This window comes from the organism of the source record quoted next, unplaced genomic scaffold, assembly GCF_019419815.1.
Source record: "Pyrus x bretschneideri cultivar Hongxiangsu unplaced genomic scaffold, Pyrus_bretschneideri_v1 Contig7, whole genome shotgun sequence".
NCBI lineage: Eukaryota > Viridiplantae > Streptophyta > Magnoliopsida > Rosales > Rosaceae > Pyrus > Pyrus x bretschneideri.
The window spans coordinates 9,731,869-9,752,360 of NW_025999809.1; the positions used below are offsets into that span (position 1 = coordinate 9,731,869).

The 20,492-nt window shown below is 37.9% G+C and overlaps 3 protein-coding genes across 4 annotated transcripts; all 3 read right to left on the reverse strand.

Moving 5' to 3' along the window:
• Nucleotides 1-1,933: 1,933 nt before the first annotated feature.
• On the reverse strand, nt 1,934-6,425 carry LOC125472599 (potassium transporter 10-like). Its single transcript, XM_048574252.1, is given in 9 exon segments — nt 1,934-3,034; nt 3,292-3,546; nt 3,870-4,037; nt 4,128-4,388; nt 4,498-4,548; nt 4,922-5,167; nt 5,420-5,645; nt 5,918-6,000; nt 6,003-6,425. Coding segments are annotated over 9 exon segments (2,358 nt in total). The 5' UTR covers nt 6,031-6,425; the 3' UTR covers nt 1,934-1,994.
• A 1,966-nt stretch (nt 6,426-8,391) lies between these two features.
• On the reverse strand, nt 8,392-13,461 carry LOC103945168 (potassium transporter 10-like). Its single transcript, XM_009355704.3, has 8 exons — nt 12,895-13,461; nt 12,250-12,478; nt 11,468-11,713; nt 10,745-10,795; nt 10,379-10,639; nt 10,124-10,291; nt 9,707-9,958; nt 8,392-9,488 (listed from the first exon to the last, which is right to left on the reverse strand). The coding sequence occupies exons 1-8, from the start codon at nt 13,006-13,008 to the stop codon at nt 8,455-8,457; spliced, it is 2,355 nt and encodes a 784-aa protein (XP_009353979.3). The 5' UTR covers nt 13,009-13,461; the 3' UTR covers nt 8,392-8,454.
• A 117-nt stretch (nt 13,462-13,578) lies between these two features.
• LOC103945166 (potassium transporter 11-like) lies at nt 13,579-20,258 on the reverse strand. Of its 2 annotated transcripts, XM_018646908.2 has the most exons (9): nt 19,951-20,258; nt 19,232-19,582; nt 18,640-18,865; nt 17,814-18,059; nt 16,625-16,675; nt 16,216-16,476; nt 15,935-16,108; nt 15,147-15,401; nt 13,579-14,808 (listed from the first exon to the last, which is right to left on the reverse strand). In XM_018646908.2, exons 2-9 carry the CDS (start codon nt 19,391-19,393, stop codon nt 13,766-13,768), a joined length of 2,418 nt encoding a protein of 805 aa, XP_018502424.2. In that variant the 5' UTR covers nt 19,394-19,582; nt 19,951-20,258; the 3' UTR covers nt 13,579-13,765.
• Nucleotides 20,259-20,492: the final 234 nt, after the last annotated feature.

Consider the following 20,492-nt stretch of genomic DNA (forward strand, 5'->3'; position numbering starts at 1 on the left):
GGTTATGGACTTTCAGTTGAGAGACCATTGTTCCAATTAGATTAAAGCTAAGAGAACATTGCTACACTTTTATACTGTGATGTTTGGTTCTAAAATAAGAGTGAAATTACTTCATTCGTCAAGTCCTTAGAACCTGCACTTACATTCAAATCTCATTTTCTATGATCAGAGTAATTTAGAATATCATCTCGTCAAAAAGAAAAGGTAGTCTTGTTCGAGTGAGCCTGTGTTTTTCTAGAGTAATCATCGTGCTTCTTTTAGCAAATTTTGGAGTGAAAATGTTCTTGGCCCGAGAGTGCTGCATGAACGCAAAGATATACGCTTGCCTGCAAGTTTCTCTCGAAGTTGAGGTTGAGGATCCGCCGGCCGAAAAATCCACACTCTAGTAGTCCAGTTCCGAACGTTAAATCCTTTGCCTAATGGAGAAGGCAGAAGATTATTTACCGACTACCAATTGTTAATTATACTATCAAAAAAGTTTCACACAGAGAAAATCTGTCCAACGCTCAAGACACTCTCATGAGGAAAATTGAACAACACACTGTTCCCTCTGCAAATCTTCCTAAGAAATGCATACAGGTAATCAATCACCATCTTCCTAAAAAAAATTTGATCCCCCCTAGCGTGTATGACAGTGTTCCCAAGTGTGTGAACCACTCCTGCATCTCTACACCGGTTCAAGAACTCTATCCCGTCGAGCTCAACCAGCTGCTTGCTCGGTGGGACAGAGGAGTAGGCCAAACTCTGGCCGATATGCACCGGAGAATCATCAGGTTCGATGGAGTCTACAGATGCAATCGACAGGCCTGCATTCGATGGAGTTTACACGAAGGGGGCGTTGAGGGGAGCGGAAGATGCAGTCGCACAGGGTTCTAAATTTGAAAGAACCTCTAAAATTTTTGTCACCTAATATTTATATGTAATAATGTTCTATATTTAAAAATTGTTTTTATTAGCCTTTTAAAATCTCATCGTGCATCCCTTATAAGCTTTAATTTTTTTTCCTTTCTAAATATAAAAATTTGGAGTACAATGTGATACTTTTAATGGCAACAGTAACACCTTAAAAAAGGTTATTTTTTTCAATTTATTATTTAATAATGTTATATATTCAAGTGAAACTTTAAAGTTAGTGTTTTTAAAGTTTTTTTTCTTGTTTGGTTATTTAAGATTGAATTGCTTTTGATTATTTAGTGAACTTTATGTTCGTAACTCTTTTTATTTATTATTAATGATATTTTTAAACTTACAATTAGTGAGTACTAAACTTTGTTTTGATATAAGTGATTACTTTCTAGCATCAATACATTGTTCTATTTTTTTTAAACAATATCTTAAATAAAGGCCCTTTTATTAATTTCGCACAAAGCCCCCAAAATTTCAAAGACAACCCTGATTCTACAAATGCATCATCAGGTTCGTGCCCATTTGCGTTGTGCCCTGCGACACATTAATACATTAGTTTCGTTTTGAGCAACTTTAATTTACGGGTACCAACTACCAAGTAGGGGAAAATAGAATCTTAATGTTTCATCCAATTCATTTGCTATGTCAAGTTTCAAATTTCAATGAAATAGTGATGACAAATTCAAATTACTATTCGGATAGGGATGTTTGATTTGTTTATTTATTCTTTCTTCGTTGTGAATCATTTTCCTTAAGAACGATGTCATACGTGCATGGTCTCAAATACCTTGTTAGTTTAACCTAACTTTTGTTAAACGTCCGTTAAAAAATCTTACAAAATAAATTACAACTTATATTAACCGGTACGTGCAGGTGGTTAATTAACTTAAATGATCGATGTTAGATCTTAATTAGGTATTTAACTTGTTTAAAGAAATTGGACGAAAAATATATCGGTGTGAAGGAGGTTTTTCGATCGACAAGTCAAACTGAAATGGATGACAATATGTAAGATTGAAGTGTTAAAAGTTGACAAGATTCTTCGTCCAGAAAAATAAAAAAAAGAGTTTACAAGATTGATGCAGATGCTATACATAGAAAACCTGCCCGACATCCAAAAGACTCTCATGAGGAACGTTGAACATTACACTGTTTTCCCTACATACCCTCCTAAGAAATGCATATAGGTAGTCGATAGCGATCTTCTTCCATAGTTTCGATTCCCTCCCAGCTTTTACGACTGTATTTCCTAGTATGTGCACCACTCCTGCATTTCTACAGTGGTTCAAGAATTCTATCTCATCAGCCTCGCCCTGCCTGCTTGCCGGAATGGAGGTCATGTTGTTTGCATGCAATGGAGGATCGTAAGGCACGATCCAGTCCACTGATTCAACCGACAGGTCTACTTGATTGAAGTGATGTATATTACTGTTATTACTCAACTGGCCATCTCCTGATTGATTAGTTTGTTGACCAAGTAAACTAGGTACATCAGAGTTTAGTGACGCTTCCATCAGGGACTCAAGCTGGACAAACATGAAAAGGTTGTGAAAGAGCTTGTTCTCCAAATCATCATCCTTTTTATGGTAGTCTTTATACCCATACCTTACAACGCAACGAAACATATGGAAAGTCTTGGGTCCAATCCGCTTTATAAGGAACCGCTCATCTTCTGGGACTGTGAAGACAGGAAGGTACTTCACGCAGACAAAGACAACAACAGAATGGATGGCGGGTAGGTTGGTGATAAAGTGAGAGAAGATCCGGGGAACTCCACTTGCTAGCTCAGTGTACACAAGGCCAATCCCAGGTACGCGAACCAGTCCTAAACTTGGACCAAGTCCAAGAATCCATGCCATTGAAACCTTACTGTGCATCTCAGTCTCGTAGCATTTAACTGTACCATAATGCCAAACATACATGATGATAAAGAAGGCTGCTGCGACCACAAGAGGAACCCAGCCGCCTTGATTGACCTTGAGGAGTACAGCAGAAGAGTAAGTGCCCTCCACAACCAATGATGAGCCAGTGAAGATCAGGATAAGAATCCAATGGCAGCGCCACACTAATATCATGACAAAAATCATAAGCAATGTGGTTACCAACATGACTACACAAACTGCTGTCCCTGTTGGAACACGTAAGATTATGTTAGTTGGTGCAATCTTAATCACAGTCAAAACAGAAGTTTGAGGAGAGAAATTGTTACCCTTTAATCCTAACTGCCATCATAGATTTCCTAATGCTATACAAAAGTTTCATAGAATTTGAAGATGGCATATAATATGGAGGAGGAAAATTCTTTATTCACTAATGCTATGAAGTTATGTTTTAACATAGGAAGATACGTGCACAATAAAACAAGCAACATCTGGTTTAACTTACCACTGGCATTCCCTAGGTTGTTTTGACTTTTAAGCCCAGCTGTGACGGCAATGCACAGGATCATAACAATCCAATTAATTTCTGGAATATATATCTGGTGACGGTATTTCCTTGATGTATGCACAATTTTGACTCCTGGGAAGCAGCCTAATGCAACCGCCTGCTTGATTAGTGAAAAAGTTGCAGTTATGGCGGCTTGACTTGCAATGATAGCAGCTCCAGTTGCAAGAATAAACACGGGCCAATATATGCTGTCTGCAAGAAGTTAAGAACGATTAATCAGAATCCTTCGGCAATGCATTACCATAAATACAGGGCATTCATGCCACTCTAACTATATATGTAAAGTTTAAAGGGTTTCCTTGAACAATAGACTTCTACTTTACGTGAAATTTGAGTATCATAGCACGTTCACGTTTTGAAGAAAATACCGTACACTAGTTTTTCAAATACTATCTTGTATCAGTATTCTGACCATACAAGTATTTACTTGGTATCAGTTTCGGCAACATGGAAACAATAAACACCTAAACCTAAGTGTTCATGTTATATTTTATAGTTCAAGAAATTAAACAAACCTGGAATGGAATGATAAAAAGCACCAAACACGTTATTTGGATTTTTCGTGAGGTATGCTGCTTGACCACAGTAGGCTAATAGAAGGCAAGGAAATACAACCACTGTGAAAGCAAGTTGTATGGATGGGACTGAGAAATTGGATAAGTCAGCAAAAAGTGCTTCAGTACCTATAAGTGTTCACAACCAGTCTTCAGGGACTAAGTCACAAACTTGCTTGAATTTCATAAGTAAAAGAGGATGGAATGTTGAAATTTTACCTGTTATAGTGAGCATAAGACCTCCAAGGGATGTCCACCCATTTTTTCCTCCCCTCTTAAAAAATCGATATACATATATAGGTGAAAAGGCTTTTAAAATCCTTCTATCATACTTCCAAATATTGAACATGCCAATTCCTCCAGTTACGAGAAACCAGAGGAGTACGATTGGTGCAAACAGGAAACAAAGTTTATCTGTACCATAAGGTTGCATACTAAACAAAAGTACCAGTATAACAACAGCAACAAGCACAACTACCTCTGTATAACAAAAGAGTAGCTATGATTAGATTTGGCATAAATGATAGATGAGAAACAAACAAGGTGAAACAAATGAAACAGTATCTTTATGCCAAGCGTATGGAGATACCATTACTAATCTCAGAGTGGCGTACGTTGATCCCCCCAACAGCTGACAGAACTGCAAAATATAGCATCGATAAGTGTTGCTTGTACTTATCAAACAGAATATATATGGTTAAGCAGCTTCGAATAAAACTGATAAAGAATATCAAAGAACGTGTGTAGAATATTTCAATGTTCTTACTTGGTCAAAATGCATTCAAGGAAGTACCTTTTACCATTAGAAAGAAGATAATAGTTTCATAATTAAGATTGGTCAGGGTGCAAGGGATTGCAATACGCTCTCTTACAAGTTACTTCTTTAGGAACTAATTACGAATGTTGAATGTGTTAGGATACCCGTAAAACAAAACTAGATAATTAAGCAAATTACCAATGAGGATAGTTAGGAAGAAGAATGATACTACAACATCAACAATGAAGATGGTTACCTGATATGGCTGGAGTCAGAATCCCATCCCCAATCACCGCGGAAGAGCCAACTAGGACAAGAATAAGTAGTGTGCTCTGCATAAATGCATTTCCCTCCAACCATCTCCTGGTTCTTGCAGCAAATGATTTCTCACCAAACGTAGAACGACTATATGTTGTGAGTGCCTCATCCATTTGGTCTTGGTTAGGAATAGCCTTTATTTTTGCATATCGACAGAGTAATGAATAGAGAGCAAATGTTCCACCTGCAACCATGAGGAGGATAAGTTTACATGAACTGAAAATCGCAGAATCAAATAGAGAAATTTACCTCATCTGGCACTAAATTAGAACAAACCATAACAGCATCTATAGCTCTCGATGTTATTGTCACAACAATCAAACATAGATGCTTTAGATTAATGATCTGAGCATAGCGTTCAAGGCCTATGCTAAGATTAGAAAGGTAGGGAGGGGAGGAGGAGCTTATATAAGTATGATAGATTGAGATCAATTACCTTGACCATTGTCATTTGCTCTACAGACAATAAAAACGTACTTCAGGAGTACAACAAGGGTGAGGGAATAGATAATAACAGATAAAGCTTCAGCCAAATCCTCTGGGTCAGCAATTCCATCAGGAAACGTATTGTAGAAAACATACAACGGAGATGTGCCTAAATCTCCATATACAACGCCAAGGCTTTGAAATGCTACCTGCACGAGCGCTAATGCTGAAAATTTCTGGAAGGGCATAAAAAAAAGTGATCAGCAAGGGCAGCAAAGATAGTTCAGAAATAGCACAAAAGCTTCAAGATATGTTACATCCATGTCGGATATAGACAGATACATTCGCTAGTACATGTAATGAAATCTTTTCAACCATATAGGACGAGAAGTGAAAATCAATAACAGATGTAAATCAATCGACTGCCTATTTCAAAAAATCAAACCCTTCAGGACTGACATTTGCGCAGTTTTGATAGGGGTGAGGCCGTGAGGGAGTGAGATAATACCTTTTCCTCATGCATGTTCCTCAGCCTTTTAGCCTCTTCATCCATGGGCTGATCAAGCTGCTGATCCAAAACCCGAACGCTGCGTTCTTATCGGTACTTTCTTCAGCAGCCATTCGAAACCCGATAATTCAAGCGATTCCACTTCCTTTCCACCAATTCACGTCTCCACTATATTTTTTCAATCCTTCCCTCTATATTGAAACTTTGGTCATAACTGAACAAAATCCAGATCCGATATCAGTAAGAGTCTGAAGATTCCGGTTTCGAATTACTAACAAATGACCAAGGAAAAATCCCAGAAATAACTAAACATCAACCTGCGTTCCCCAATCAAAATGCTTATGATCAAGTATAAAAAACAGTAAAAAAATCGTTCAAGTAAAACAAATGTGCACTGCCCACAAATCCAACACAGAAGAAGAACAAGCTGACCAAATTTGAACAAATACCCAGAACTCCATTGAATGCATGGCAGTCCAAGAACCCCCAGCACATAAATTTTACACAGAAAATGCAAAACAAAATAGGAAAAGATGGAAAATTTATTAGTGTTATTACCTGGTTGCAACTTGCAGATGATCTTCCCAGGTGGGTTTTGCCTCATAGGCTTGGAGTGGCCGTTTGAGCATTGAAACGAGTGTGAGAAAGATGAGCACGCGCCATTTTTAAAGTGAAACTAATGAAAAATCCTTGAAAATTTTGAGTCTCAACGATAAGGACAAAATAAAAAGTAAAATGAATAATACAAGATTTGATTTTTTAGTATAAAAATATGATTTTTCGTTAAAATAAACAGTACCTCAGACTTTTCATTAAAATTCTTTTTTTTTAAGGGCAGAACAGGAGTTAAAGACTTCACCCTCATGTTGACCAATATTAAAAGACTTCACGGAGAATTATATTAATAGCGTGACCACAAACCGTTCACCAGATAACGTTATTTTTTCCAAGTCTCATTTTTTCAATAATAATATGGAAGATTCTAAACGTAGGCAGTTATAGGCACGATGTCTCTGTCTATTTTATTAAGCAGCTGAAACAATAAACAAATCAAGGGTGGGTGTTGACTTATTAGTTTTATAATTTTTTTGTTTTTATTTTGTTTTTTTGTTGAGTACATTGATATTTTTACATTAAGGAGGGAGAGTTCGGCAAAGCCACATAATGGGTAGCCTAATTTGGTATCAAATTCGCCATCCATAAAATTCGAACATAATACTTCTCACTTCTAAGTGAAGAAGAATATCATCATGAGATTCAAATTAGTTTTGTAATTAAGCACAATAAAATATTCTAGAGCAACTACAGGACAAGACAAATCAATGGGTGGGATCAAGGGTGAGTGAGGTCATTTTATTTTAAGAAAAACAAATTAAATGTAACGAATTTTCAAGTCTAACACGTAGACAACGTAAACAAAGTGATTTAGAACATGTGTGGCCGTTGGGCTTCACACGTGAGATAACCTGCTCTGATACCATGAAATGATACCATGAAGAAGTTAGGGTTTCATCATAAAATCAACTGGCAATATAAAAGTAGGTCAAATTATTTAAAAATTCATGCAAGATCCCTCCTCTCTTCGACATGAAATTTATTTTCAACACTTTTTCACAACCATCGAAGGAAGACTTTGTGAATTGACAACATTAAAAAGGTAAGTTATCTTTAATCCATTCTATATTGAAGAAAATTGTAGTTAATTTTAACTAATTGGAGTAATGACACTTTAATTAAAATTTTATAATCATTGGTCCCCTAACTCATGAAATATGTAGCTATGGTTCTTTTCGTCAATTCCCTCAAAATTCTATCAAAATGAGTCATGTTGGAAGAATCATTGCTACATTGCGTTAAAAACCATTACTTCAATTGGATTAAAGTCGATGGACCACTTCTCCTATCCGGTTAAATGAAGGGATCATTGCTACAATTTTTTTCATTTAGTTTTTCATATTTGCCCCTTGATTCAGCCTTACATGTGTGACACGTGATTCATTTTGAAGGAAGTTCTAACAAAATTGATAAAAAAGACCATAGCTGCAAATTTTGATGAGTTAAGGGACCGATGGTTACGGATTTTCAATTGAGTATCATTGTTCCAATTAGATTAAAACTAAGAGAACATATATTTGGTTCTAAAATAAAAGTGAAATTACTTCATTCGTCAAGTCCTCATAACCTGCACTTACGTTCAAATCTCATTTACTATGGTCAGGGTATTTTAGAATATGGGTTTGTCAAAAAAAAAAAAAAGGTAGTCTTGTTCGAGTGAGCTTGTGTTTTTCTAGAGCAATCATCATGCTTCTTTTAGCAAATTTTGGAGTGAAAATGTTCTTGACCCGATACTGATACATGAACGCAAAAATACACACCCCATTGCATGTAAGTTTTTCTTGAAATTGAGGTTGAGGATCCGCCGGCTGGAAAATCCACACTCTAGTAGTCCAGTTCCGAACGTTGAATCGCTTGTCTAATGGAGAAGGCAGAAGATGATTTACCGATTACCAATTGTTAATTATACTATCAAAAAAGTTTCACACATAGAAAATCTGTCCAACGCTCAAGAGACTCTCATGAGGAACATTGAACAACACACTGTTCCCTCTGCAAATCTTCCTAAGAAATGCATACAGGTAATCAATCGCCACCTTCCTAAAAAAATTTGATCCCCCCCTAGCGTGTACCACAGTGTTCCCAAGTATGTGCACCACTCCTGCATCTCTACACCGGTTCAAGAACTCTATCCCGTCGAGCTCCACCAGCTGCTTGCTCGGCGGGACAGAGGAGTAGGCCAAACTCTGGCCGATATGCACCGGAGAATCATCAGGTTCGATGGAGTCTACAGATGTAATCGACAGGTCTGCATTCGAGTAAGGTATGCTGCTGCTGTGGTTGTTCCACATGGCGTCCTGGTTGAGTATACTAGATACATCAGAGCCTGGAGATCCTTCCATCAGGGACTCAAGCCGGACGAATGTGAAGAGATTGTCAAAGAGCTTTTTCTCAAATTCGTCGTCCCTATTGTGGTCGTCCTTGTAGCCATATCTTACAACACAACGGAACATGTGGAAGTTTTCGGGTCCAATCCGCTTAACAAGGAACCGTTCTTCTTCTGGGACTGTGCAGACAGGAAGGTACTTCACGCAGACAAACACGACAACAGAATGGATGGCGGGCAGGTTGGTGATAAAGTGAGAGAAGATGCGGGGGACTCCAGTCGCTATCTCAGAGTACACAAGGCCTATCCCAGGTACCCGAACCAGTCCTAAACTGGGACCAAGTCCAAGCAGCCATGCCATCGACACCTTGCTGTGCATCTCAATGTCATAGCGTATTTCTGTACCGTAATGCCAACCATACATGACGATAAAGAAGGCCAGTGTAAGCACAAGAGGAACCCAGCCTCCTTGATTGACCTTGGGGAGTACAGCCGAAAGGTAAGTGCCCTCCACCACAAATGTTAAGACACTGAAGATAAGTACGAGAGTCCAATGGCAGCGCCAAACTAATATCATCACTAACATCATCAGAAATGTGGTTACCAACATGACTATAACAACCGCCGTCCCTGTCACAACACATAAGATTACATTAGCTGATGCAATCTTCATTTCAACCAGTGAGCTTGAAATGGGAAATTTGAACACTTCGAGAGAAAAGTTGTAGGTATGAAAGAAAGTAATCGAAAAGGATGAACTTAATCGGTTCATTCAGTACGTTATAGCTTATTACATGTTATTGTAGGACATGAAGCTGTAGCATGTGGAAACAAGAGCAAGAACTTACCGGCAGCGTTCCCAATTTCAGCTTGATTTCTAAATCGAACTGTTATTAAGATGCAGAGAATCATAAGAATCCAATTAATCTCCGGAATATATATTTGATGACGGTTCCTCGATGTATATACAACTTTGACTCTTGGGAAACAGCCAAGCGCAAGGGCCTGCTTGACTAACGAAAAAGTGGCGGTTATGATGGCCTGACTTGCAACAATAGCAGCAGCAGTTGCAACCGCAAACACAGGCCAGTATATGTGCTCTGCAGAAATGATTAAATAAATCAGAAATTACCATATAAACAGGGCTTAAACCTCTGATGTATATTTACATTCAAATTGTACTTCGTATTAGTTTGGCACCAATCAAAAAACACCCAGAACATAACTGTTTATGCTACATTTTATAGTCAATAGATCGAACGAACCTGGAATAGAGTAATGAAAAGCATCTATTACGTGATCTCGGTTTTTCATGAGGTAGGCAGCTTGACCAGAGTAGGCTAAAAGAAGGCAAGGAAATACAACAACAGTGAAAGCAATCTGTATGGACAGGACTGGGAAATGCGATACATCAGCAAAAAGTGTTTCCGTTCCTGTAAATGGTTCGAAAGCGGTATTCAGACTATTGATCAGAATAAAGAAGATGGATCAACTGCCATAACAGCATAAAGAATTTTTACCGTTTATACAAAGCACGATACCACCAAGCGATGCCCACCCAGTTATACCTCCCTTCTTAAAGTATACATACACATACATGGGTGAAAAAGCTTTCAAAACGCTAGTGTCATATTTCCAGATGTTGAAGATGCCGATTCCTCCAATTACGAGAAACCAAAGGAGCACAACTGGTGCAAACAGCCAACCAACTTTCTCCGGACCAAATTGTTGCACGATAAACAAAAGTACCAGTATAACAACAGAAACAAGTACAACTACGTCTGTATATAAAAATATGTGATCAGATTTGGAACATTGATAGATTCAATAACAGAAAGGATGAAGCAAATAAAAGACGGACTTTACATCCGGGAGCATGAAGATACCATTACTAATCTGGGACCGTCCCACATTGATCCCACCGACCGCTGACAGAACTGTTAAAGATAGTATGGTTAGCATTACATATACTGATCAAATAGAATATGGTTTAGCAGCTTTCAATGGAACTGAGAAAGAATCATACTCACCTCATTTGCATTAAAGAAAACATTAAGGCCTTGTGCAAATTGAACTCAATGGAAACAAGGCCTTAATGTCCCTAGACAAATTGCACAAAAAACTGATATGAAAGCGAGTTATACAAATAAAGCTTGCGCAAAATCAACTCAAAGTTCCTCCTGAATTTAGACAAATTGTTCGCTAAGGGATACCCCTGAAGTCTGAAGATGTCCCTAGAAAAGTTTGAAATTTCATCCATACAACTCGCTTTCATATTGGTTTTTGTGCAACGAAAATGTGATTGGCAGAAGTTGTGCAGATAGCCACAGAAAGTGAATAACATATTCAACTTAGGAGCATATGCTCAATATAATGGCAACATGAATATCGTTGGAGACAAGAAGTTCTCCGCTGTTGTCTACTAATTACAGAAAGTATCCGATAAACCTGGCTTATCCCATCACTTGTTCATTTTATACTTGCCTAATCTCATTTACTTTCTTGTGTAACCTACTCACATTCAATATGTCGAAAAAGATCTGAATCTGTAAGCAGATTAAAAACATACGTAGACAGAAGATTGATCCTACTACATGAAGATAGTATACCTGATATGGCTGGAGTAAGAATCCCATCCCCTATCACAGCGCAAGAGCCAACCAGGACAAGAATAAGAAGTATGTTCCGCATGACTGCGTGTCCTTCCAACCATCGCTTGGTGCATTCAGAAAATGATTTCTCACCAAATGTAGAACGGCTAAATGTTGTTAGCTCCTCATCACTTTGGTCTTGGTTAGGAACGGTCTTTATTTTTGCATGTCGACAAAGTAATGAATAAAGAGCAAATGTTCCACCTGCAACCACGAGGAGGATAAGATTACAGAAACTAAATGCTGGTGGAATCCAACAGAGGAATTTGCCTCATTCGGAAGGAATGTATATCGGAAAACTGCATGTTTCAGTATACTAGTATCAGATCAGAAGTATATGTATCAAAGGATGCATAATATTGGTCAAACGTTTCTATTATGTAGGTGCGTTGTACACATTTACATAATGTTTGTACACTAAACTTTCGTCTGCTCCCTCTCCCCCACCGACTTTACTCCTCCCCCTTTCTAATTCACCAAATCTTCGGGAAGAAAACCTTCCATCAATTCTTCGCAAGGGAAACAAAAATAAGAACCACCAATCAACCCTAAGAGGACGAAGAGGGAACGAGTAAATGAACTGCACGGCTGGGGCAACATTAAACAACTGAACAAGCTCGAAAAACCATCCATAATCTTTTATATAAATCGGCATAGTTAGATTTAGATCAATTATCTGAGCACTTCTTCAAGTATTACCAACTAGTATAAAGGGAATTTATCGGTTGAGATCAGTTTACCTTGACCGTTGTCATTCGCTCTACAGACAATAAGAACATACTTCACGAGTACGATAAGAGTGAGGGAATATATGATGACCGATAAAGCTCCGAGTAAATCTTCCGGGGCATCGATTCCTGCAGGAAATATATTTTTGAAAACATACAAAGGGGATGTGCCCAAATCTCCATAGACCACACCAAGACTTTGAAATGCAAGCTGTAGAACCGTTCCCACTGAACAATACGTCTGAAGTAAACAAAAAGCAATCAGAAACAGGACCAAAGCTAATCCTAAAAAAACACGTTAACCTTAAATATATGTTAAGGTAGCACATTGAGAACATGCCCGGCATGAAAGAGTTTACAATCAATAACAAAATTCTGACTAAATCTAATTGAAAAGAAAAGCTTTGGTAGGACGTCCCGACCATACCATTCGTAGGACACAAATATGCATGGGACCTATATTTTGGACTCACCCGACCCCTGTTACCTCCAACCAATGTGGGGGTATTAACGAAGTTTCTCTCCTAATTGAAAATGAAATCCTTTGGACAATTTCGTTTCACTTATCCCTATCTCAACAACTTATACAAATTAAAGACTTGAGCTTTGACATTTATTGGTTTTATAGAGAGAGAGAGAGAGAGAGAGAAAAAAAACCTGGTCCCCGTACACATTTCTGACCGTTTTAGCCTCCTCGTCCATTGGCTGGTCAAGCTGCTTATCCAAATCCCAGACCCCGCCTTTTTTCTCAGGGTCTCCATTGTCAGACATTGTTTGCAGTGATCTGCAACTCACTGATTCAAATGGGTTCCTCTTCCCCTGCTCAAATGTCACCTATCCGGCAACAATTTTTCAATTTCTTCACTTGGGTAGTTTTTGTTTTTCCTTTTTTTTCTTGTTGCTTTCTTCTGGTACCCCAGAATTTGCTTGGTGCTTGGGACAACAGTTTGTGGAGGATTAGGGGCAGGAATTTTTACTCATCTCATGTTTTTCGGGAGGGCAATGCAATAGGATGGTTTGCTGCCTCGCCTATTTATAGATTTTGCATTGCTTACATGTAATGATGCAACACTTCTGAATTAAAACGAAATACGTACAAGACAAGACCTTTGGAGAAAATTCAGTGACACAATGCAACAAGCACGTAACTTTGGCATGCAAGGCAACGAGTTTGTCGCTCAGTTCGTTGAGAAAATTCAACATTTTTTTTATAACATCTAGAGTTCAAAACATCAATTGTATTATGACAATAAAATAAAAAAACTTGGCACTTGACACGCTTTCTGTTAAAAAAAGACTCGTTTCGAATTGTTTTCTTATAAACAAAAAAAATTACGAAGATTCTCGACCAATGTCAAATACTAGAATTTATGTTTCTCGTGTCAAAAGCTATAAACAAGTACCAAGTCTAACAAGACTAGCAAAAAATAGATACACATTTTTTTTTTTTTTTTGGTGCAACATTCTGTACTGTTTAATTTCATTCCTAATATTATACTATGTACTTGCAGTTGCAATAATAAAAAAATTACACATAGAAAATCTGTCCAACATTCAGTAGGCTCTCATGAGGAACATTGAAGATCACACTATTCTCCCTGCAAATTTTCCTGAGAAATGCATAGATATAATCAACGGCTATCTTTTTGTAAAACCTGGCATCCCTCCTTGCTCTCACTACTGTATTCCCAAGTATATGCACCACCCCGGAGTCTCGACAATCGTTCAAAAATTCGAGCTCCTCAATCTCATTCTGGCTGCTCATCTGCCCTGATGAACTCACGGTAAAGTTCGTGTGTAATGGAGATTTAGCCGGCACAATTGAGTCCACTGATGAGATAGTGAGGTCTACTGTAGATGTGGTCGTGTTGCCATTATTAATTAAGAGGCAATCCCTTGACCTCTCAGTTTGCTGGCCATAGATGCTGTACTCATCTGAGTCTGAACACCCTTCCATCATGGAGTCGAGCCGGACAAACACGAAAAGGTTTTCAAAGAGCTTCTTCTCAAAGTCGTCATCTTTTTTGTGGAGGTCTTTATAACCGTATCTTGCAACACAACGAAACATGTGGAAGTTCTTGGGGCCAATCCGCTTGACGAGGAATCTTTCTTCTTCTGGTACGGTGTATACAGGGAGGTACTTCACACAGACAAAGACAACAACCTGGTGGATTGCGGGCAGGTTGGTGATGAAGTGGGAAAAGATGTGGGGCACCCCGCTTGCAAGCTCGGTGTACACAAGTCCTATCCCAGGGACCCGGACCAGTCCTAAACTGGGGCCAAGCCCAAGAAGCCATGCCATTGAAACCTTACTGTGCATCTCAAACTCATAACGTTTCAACGTACCATAATGCCAAACATACATGATGAGAAGAAAAGCAGCTGCAATCACAAGAGGAACCCATCCGCCTTGATCAACCTTGAAGAGTACAGCAGAAAAGTAAGTGCATTCCACAAGCAGTGACAAGCCGGTGAATATCGCGACAAGAATCCAGTGGCAGCGCCACACTAATATCATGATTAGAGTCATAAGCAATGTAGTTGCCAGCATGACTACTACAACTGCCGTCCCTGTTGCAACATAAAATATAACTCAATTGAGTGCAAGCTTATTTTGGAAGGATGAACTTATACTAGTATAAAATTCGTCATAAATTAATTTCACAACAGCAGGTCAGTAACTATTTCTCTACACTGTCTCAAAATAGTTCACCAACTCCCTACTACTTCACCTCCTAGTTTATCTCAAATACTTCTCCCGTCTCTTATTTTATTTGAAGTTTTCAACCATTTTCTTTTTCAAAGAAGTTTTTGCAATTACATTGCATGTTCTTCGAGTCCAGTTTCACAAAGTAGAGAATACAGCTTACGTAAGCTCCACTAGATTTAGCAGAGGATGAACTACTTACCATAAGCATTTCCAATTTGGCTTTGTTTTTTGAAACCCGCAGTCACAGCAATGCAAAGAATCATAAGGATCCAATTAATATCTGGAATATATATTTGGCCGAGGAACTTCTTTGATGTATGTACAACTTTGACTCTAGGAAAACAGCCAAGTGCAAGAGCCTGCTTGATTATTGAAAAAGTTGCTGATATTGTCGCTTGACTCGCAATTACAGCAGCTAAAGTCGCAACAACGAAGACTGGCCAGTATATTTTTTCTGCAGTAAGAGAAACAGTAAGCATATTTGGAACAACACACTGCCTACTTACAAGACACTATATAACTCGTTTCCGTGCTTTTTCTTAGATTATGTTGGAGATCGAGAAATGGGGCAAGGAAAATTCTATACAAAAAATATTGAATACCCACTCCAAAGACTATGAAATGAATTTTGTGTCATATCATTCTAATGATTTTCTTTAAAGCAATCACATTAGTTTTGATTGAGTAATCTCTCAAAAAGAAAAGCGGGGACTCATAGCCCGACTGGTAGAGAATATTTAGTATTTATCCTGACACCCAAAGTTGAAGATTGAGTGTGCCCATCCCCCTTTGACCTCCATTGTACAAAAAAAAAAGAAAAAAATAGACCCAACAAGAAAGATACTGAAGAGTGAAGAGCATGTTCTTTAAATTCCATCAAAAATTATGTTTTAAAATGTTATGCCTCAATTTCAAGAAAATCGTTTATGTGTACTACCATTTACAACATGGTCATCCTTTAAATGCAAAATAAAGATTAGAACAAACCTGGAATAGAACGATAAAATGCTTGAAGCAGGATTTTGTCTGAATGATTTTTCACAAGGAAGGCAGCCTGTCCGCAATAGGCTAAAAGAAGGCAAGGAAACACGACTGTAGTAAACGCAATCTGTACAGCTGAAACTGGAAAATAGGCAAGGTCGGCAAAGAGTGCTTCTGTCCCTGTAATCATTCAGAATTTGCCATCAGAATCCAACATAGCAGATGTGTTAAGAGTTCGGTGAAACTTAAAGAGTTGGAAAGTGAAACTAGGATACTTAAAACTTTACCTGTTATGCTAAGCATAATACCCCCAAGGGAAATCCAACCCTCTCTCCCGTTCCTTTTAAAATACCGAAATATATACACAGGGGAAAAAGCTCTCAAAACAGTACTATCATGTTTCCAGATGTTGAATATGCCAATACCTCCAATTAAGAGAAACCAAAGCAGCACAATGGGAGCAAAGAGCCAACCAACTTTATCAGTACCATAGTGCTGCATGCTAAACAGACCTACTAATATTACAACAGCAACGAGTACGACATAATCTGTACCACAACAAAGAAAGTATAAGTTAAGAAATAGTTCACAGTAGTGACTGAGAAAGATGCAGAGGCAGCAATAATAAAAATTAGACAATTATATAAAAAATAAAAAATAAAAACCAAACTTTAGCTCCAAGGAATCTAATGGTACCACTTTTCATGCCAGGGCTGCTTACTTTGATCCCACCAGCAGCTGATAAAACTGCCAAAAGCAAAGCATAGTTAGTCATTTTCTAATGGACCTGAGGAAAATAACACAATTTTAACTTAAAATTATATTCATGTGTCACTTTTTGATCAAATTAAGTAGCAAAAAAGACGACTCCGTGTTGTTTAGGAAAGATAACTAATGTAGCCAACCGCAATAATTGGGAATGAAGGATGAGTCGAGACAAAAGAAAAAGCAATACAGTTGTACTTTCCTAATTATGTAAATTAAGTTGAGTAGGTGTGTTATGGTAAACAGTTAAACAAGTAGAAAATCTTAAGCAGAGAATTTTTTTCCCATTTCAATCTTTTTCTGCTTCCAAAATCAAGAGAATAACATAGAAGATGTTGTTCAATTATGTGGTGCCTAAATCTCCAACTTTAATTGTCTTCTATCTATGGATAAAATACTCCTCTATCATGTCCGGTAGTACAAAGTACAGGATTATGTGACGGTAACCAACTTCCACTTATTTCAATCCATGAAACCAGAATTTTCTTTTTTCAATTAAACCTGCGACGCAGCCAGATACCAAGACTAATGGAATTCACTCTCTTGAGAACGGTGAAGATATTAACTCCTTAAAATGAGGACACTGATGGATTACTAAGGAAATCATTGAAGTACTTAGAGAAACATGGAAAACATAAGACTGCGTAAGCATGCAGCACATCAGCAAATCATTTCCTGATACACTGTCATGTGATTTGTCGGTCTTTGTGATTTTGTTATTTATGGATCATGGGTGCTTCCAAGAACATTCTTCGGCACTTGCTTCTTGGCATGGTCCTTAAGTATGATGAGGAAACTAATTTTCTGTTTGGAAATATATGTTAGAGCTTTCCGAATCCAGCACTCTACGTATTAGCTTAGGGCTAACTTTTGAGATTGTTATCCATGCTGATAACAACACTCACCCCTACATTATCTACTTCTAGCTTTCCTCTGTTTCTAGATTACCCCTTGTGTATATACTTCTTATGCACATCGGTTGTGCACCATTGGGCCTCTCCTTAATTAAAATCTTTTAAATCATGGTTCCAAAAAACCGCAGATAGAAAAATAAAGGATGAACACAGATGGATTATTAGGAGACAGATCAGGAGAACGTCTACTGTGGAGGGATGTGTACCAGATATAGCTGGAGTAAGAATCCCATCTCCAATCACCATACAAGTGCCTACGAGGACCAGAATAAGAAGGGCATTCTTCCTTGATGCATACCTCTCCAACCACTTCTTGGTTTTTGCAGCATATGATTGTTCATGGAAAGTAGAGCGACTATATGTCGTTAGGTCCTTATCAGTCCGGTGTTGGTTGGGAATAGTTTTTACATTTGCGTGTCGACAGAGCAATGAATAAAGAGCAAATGTTCCACCTGAAACACAGAAACCACAAGTTTCATAAGACTTTATGGCGACTCATTACCACAAAACGTAACATACAACTCTTGGAGACATGCAGTTCCAGAGCATTGAATACAAGGCAGAGACAGTATCATGTTTAATCAATTTCTGAAAAAAACAACTATGTTAGGAAATTTGTTCAACACCTCCTCTATTCTAAATCAAGAAGTGTACATGTACCAATTGTCGCCAAAATAAACAGTTCATTCGTAAATGTAGCATCACACATTGCTGCGAATGATCAACAGTGACATGAGCTTGGGATTAAATTGGTAAGTAAAAAAAGTTAAAGGCGTGCATTATTAATGTTAGCCGAACACTAGACACTAGTATATGCTACTGTTGTAAACAACTCTGCCAAGAGAATTATTTTCCTTAGGAACTAGTATAACATACTTCTCTGCCAAAGATTACTTTATACTTTTAAGCGTAAATTTTAAAAGCATATTGGAACTGTAATAGAAAACAGGTGCTTTGTCCATTTTACAATCCCATAAAACACCAGAACATTTGAATTTGATGGAGCAAATCTACAGGTAGAGTTTGGTTTACCTTGACCATTGTCATTCGCCCGACAAACAACAAATACATACTTGAGGAGCGGGACTAGAGTAAGAGAGTATATAATCAACGAAAGAGCTCCAACCACATCCTCCGAATCGTTAATTCCATGGGGAAAGGTATTGTCGAAAACATACAAGGGAGAAGTACCCAAATCTCCAAAAACCACTCCGAGACTTTGGAATGCAAGCCGCATAAGCAACAGCGAAGAGAATTTCTGGACAATTGAAGATTGGATCAGGAAACACAATCAAGAATATACATTATCCAGAATCCACTAATATCAGGCAATTACTCAACCTTTAAGCGTATACCACTTTGCACTCGTTTTAATAACAGTTGTATTATGTCCTACAAATACTACACAAGAATTCCAGATAATTACTTACTAACAGTGTGTTCCCAGAAGGTATAAATTCATTGACAGGAGTAAAAACTCTTTTACTTCATTGAATTACTTCTAAACTCTTACATATTGGCATAAACATATGTGTAAGGGAGGAGCGGGAGGATGACAGAAAAAGAGGGAGGGAGAGAGAGAGAGAGAGAGAGAGAGAGAGAGAGAGAGAGAGAGATAGAGAACCTTTTCCCTGTACATGGTTCTAAGCCTGCCAGCCTCCTCATCCATGGGTTGGTCAAGCTTCTGATCCAAAACCCACATACTGCCTTTGTTGGAGTTATCACTGTCTCCATCAACCTCCACTTTTGAAGCCTTTGAAATTTCAAATGATTCTACAGCTTCCATAATTTTATTCCTTCTGGTATCCCCTCTCACTCCTCAAAATCCAAATCCCACAAATGGAAAACTCGAACAAAACCAATATCAAACTACTAAAAACTGACTTAAAGCTTGACCCAGATCTTCAATTCTTTATAAAAATCCACTCCCAATACAACTTTGAATAAATACCCAGCAACAAAAAGGCAACACAATCTGGCCACCAAGAAGCAAACAACAAACAAAACAGATGACTAGGATGTTATGTCCAGTTCAAAAACCTTATCTTTTAAAACAACAAATGACAATCCAAAGGCACTATGTAGAAATTGACAGAGCTCATAAGATTAGCACCCCCCAAAAGTTTGAAAGAACAAAAACCAAAGTTTTAGTATTTGATAAGAACCCACCAAGAAAATGAATAAAAAGTAAAGTATGATACTTCAACTCAGTGGCAAAAAACCCAAAATTCAGAAATTGACAAAACCCAGAAACCAAATTTTCAACCGAGGACAGAAGAGGTGAAAGAACACCTCACACAGAAAAGGAAATGGCAGAAGAGACAAGGAAGTGAAAATTATTACTTTCTACCACTGGAATTCCCAGGTGGTGTTAGCTGGTGGGGAGGCTCAGTCTCAGCCACTTGATCAAGAAGTATCCCATGAGGCACTAAAGCAGGGAAGATGAACACAGAGAGAGAGAGAGAGAGTCGGTTTTCTGCAGGAAAAAAAAAAAACGAAAGGGGAAGTTCTTTTGCTCTGCAGGTTTTACAGTGGCCGTTTTGGCTGTTTATTTGTTCAAGGCACAAGCTTTGCAGCCAAATAACAGAAAGAAATAAAAACACAGCTTCCTTAAGGAAAAGAGTTTACTCACAAAGCATCTATCTGCCAATTAATGAGAGAGAATCTAGAAAAAGACGCAGAGAAGAAAGAGAGAGACAAATAATTTGTTGATATAATTAACAGATATTCTATTAAAAAATTAAGATGTCATTTTGTATAATTTTTGGGCATGCATTTTAACGTAGTTAAGTTAGTTATAATAGTATTTTTTTGTCGCCGAATTTTGATTTGAATATCTTTTAATTTATAAATTATATTAAAACAGTTAACAAAATAGTTAGAAC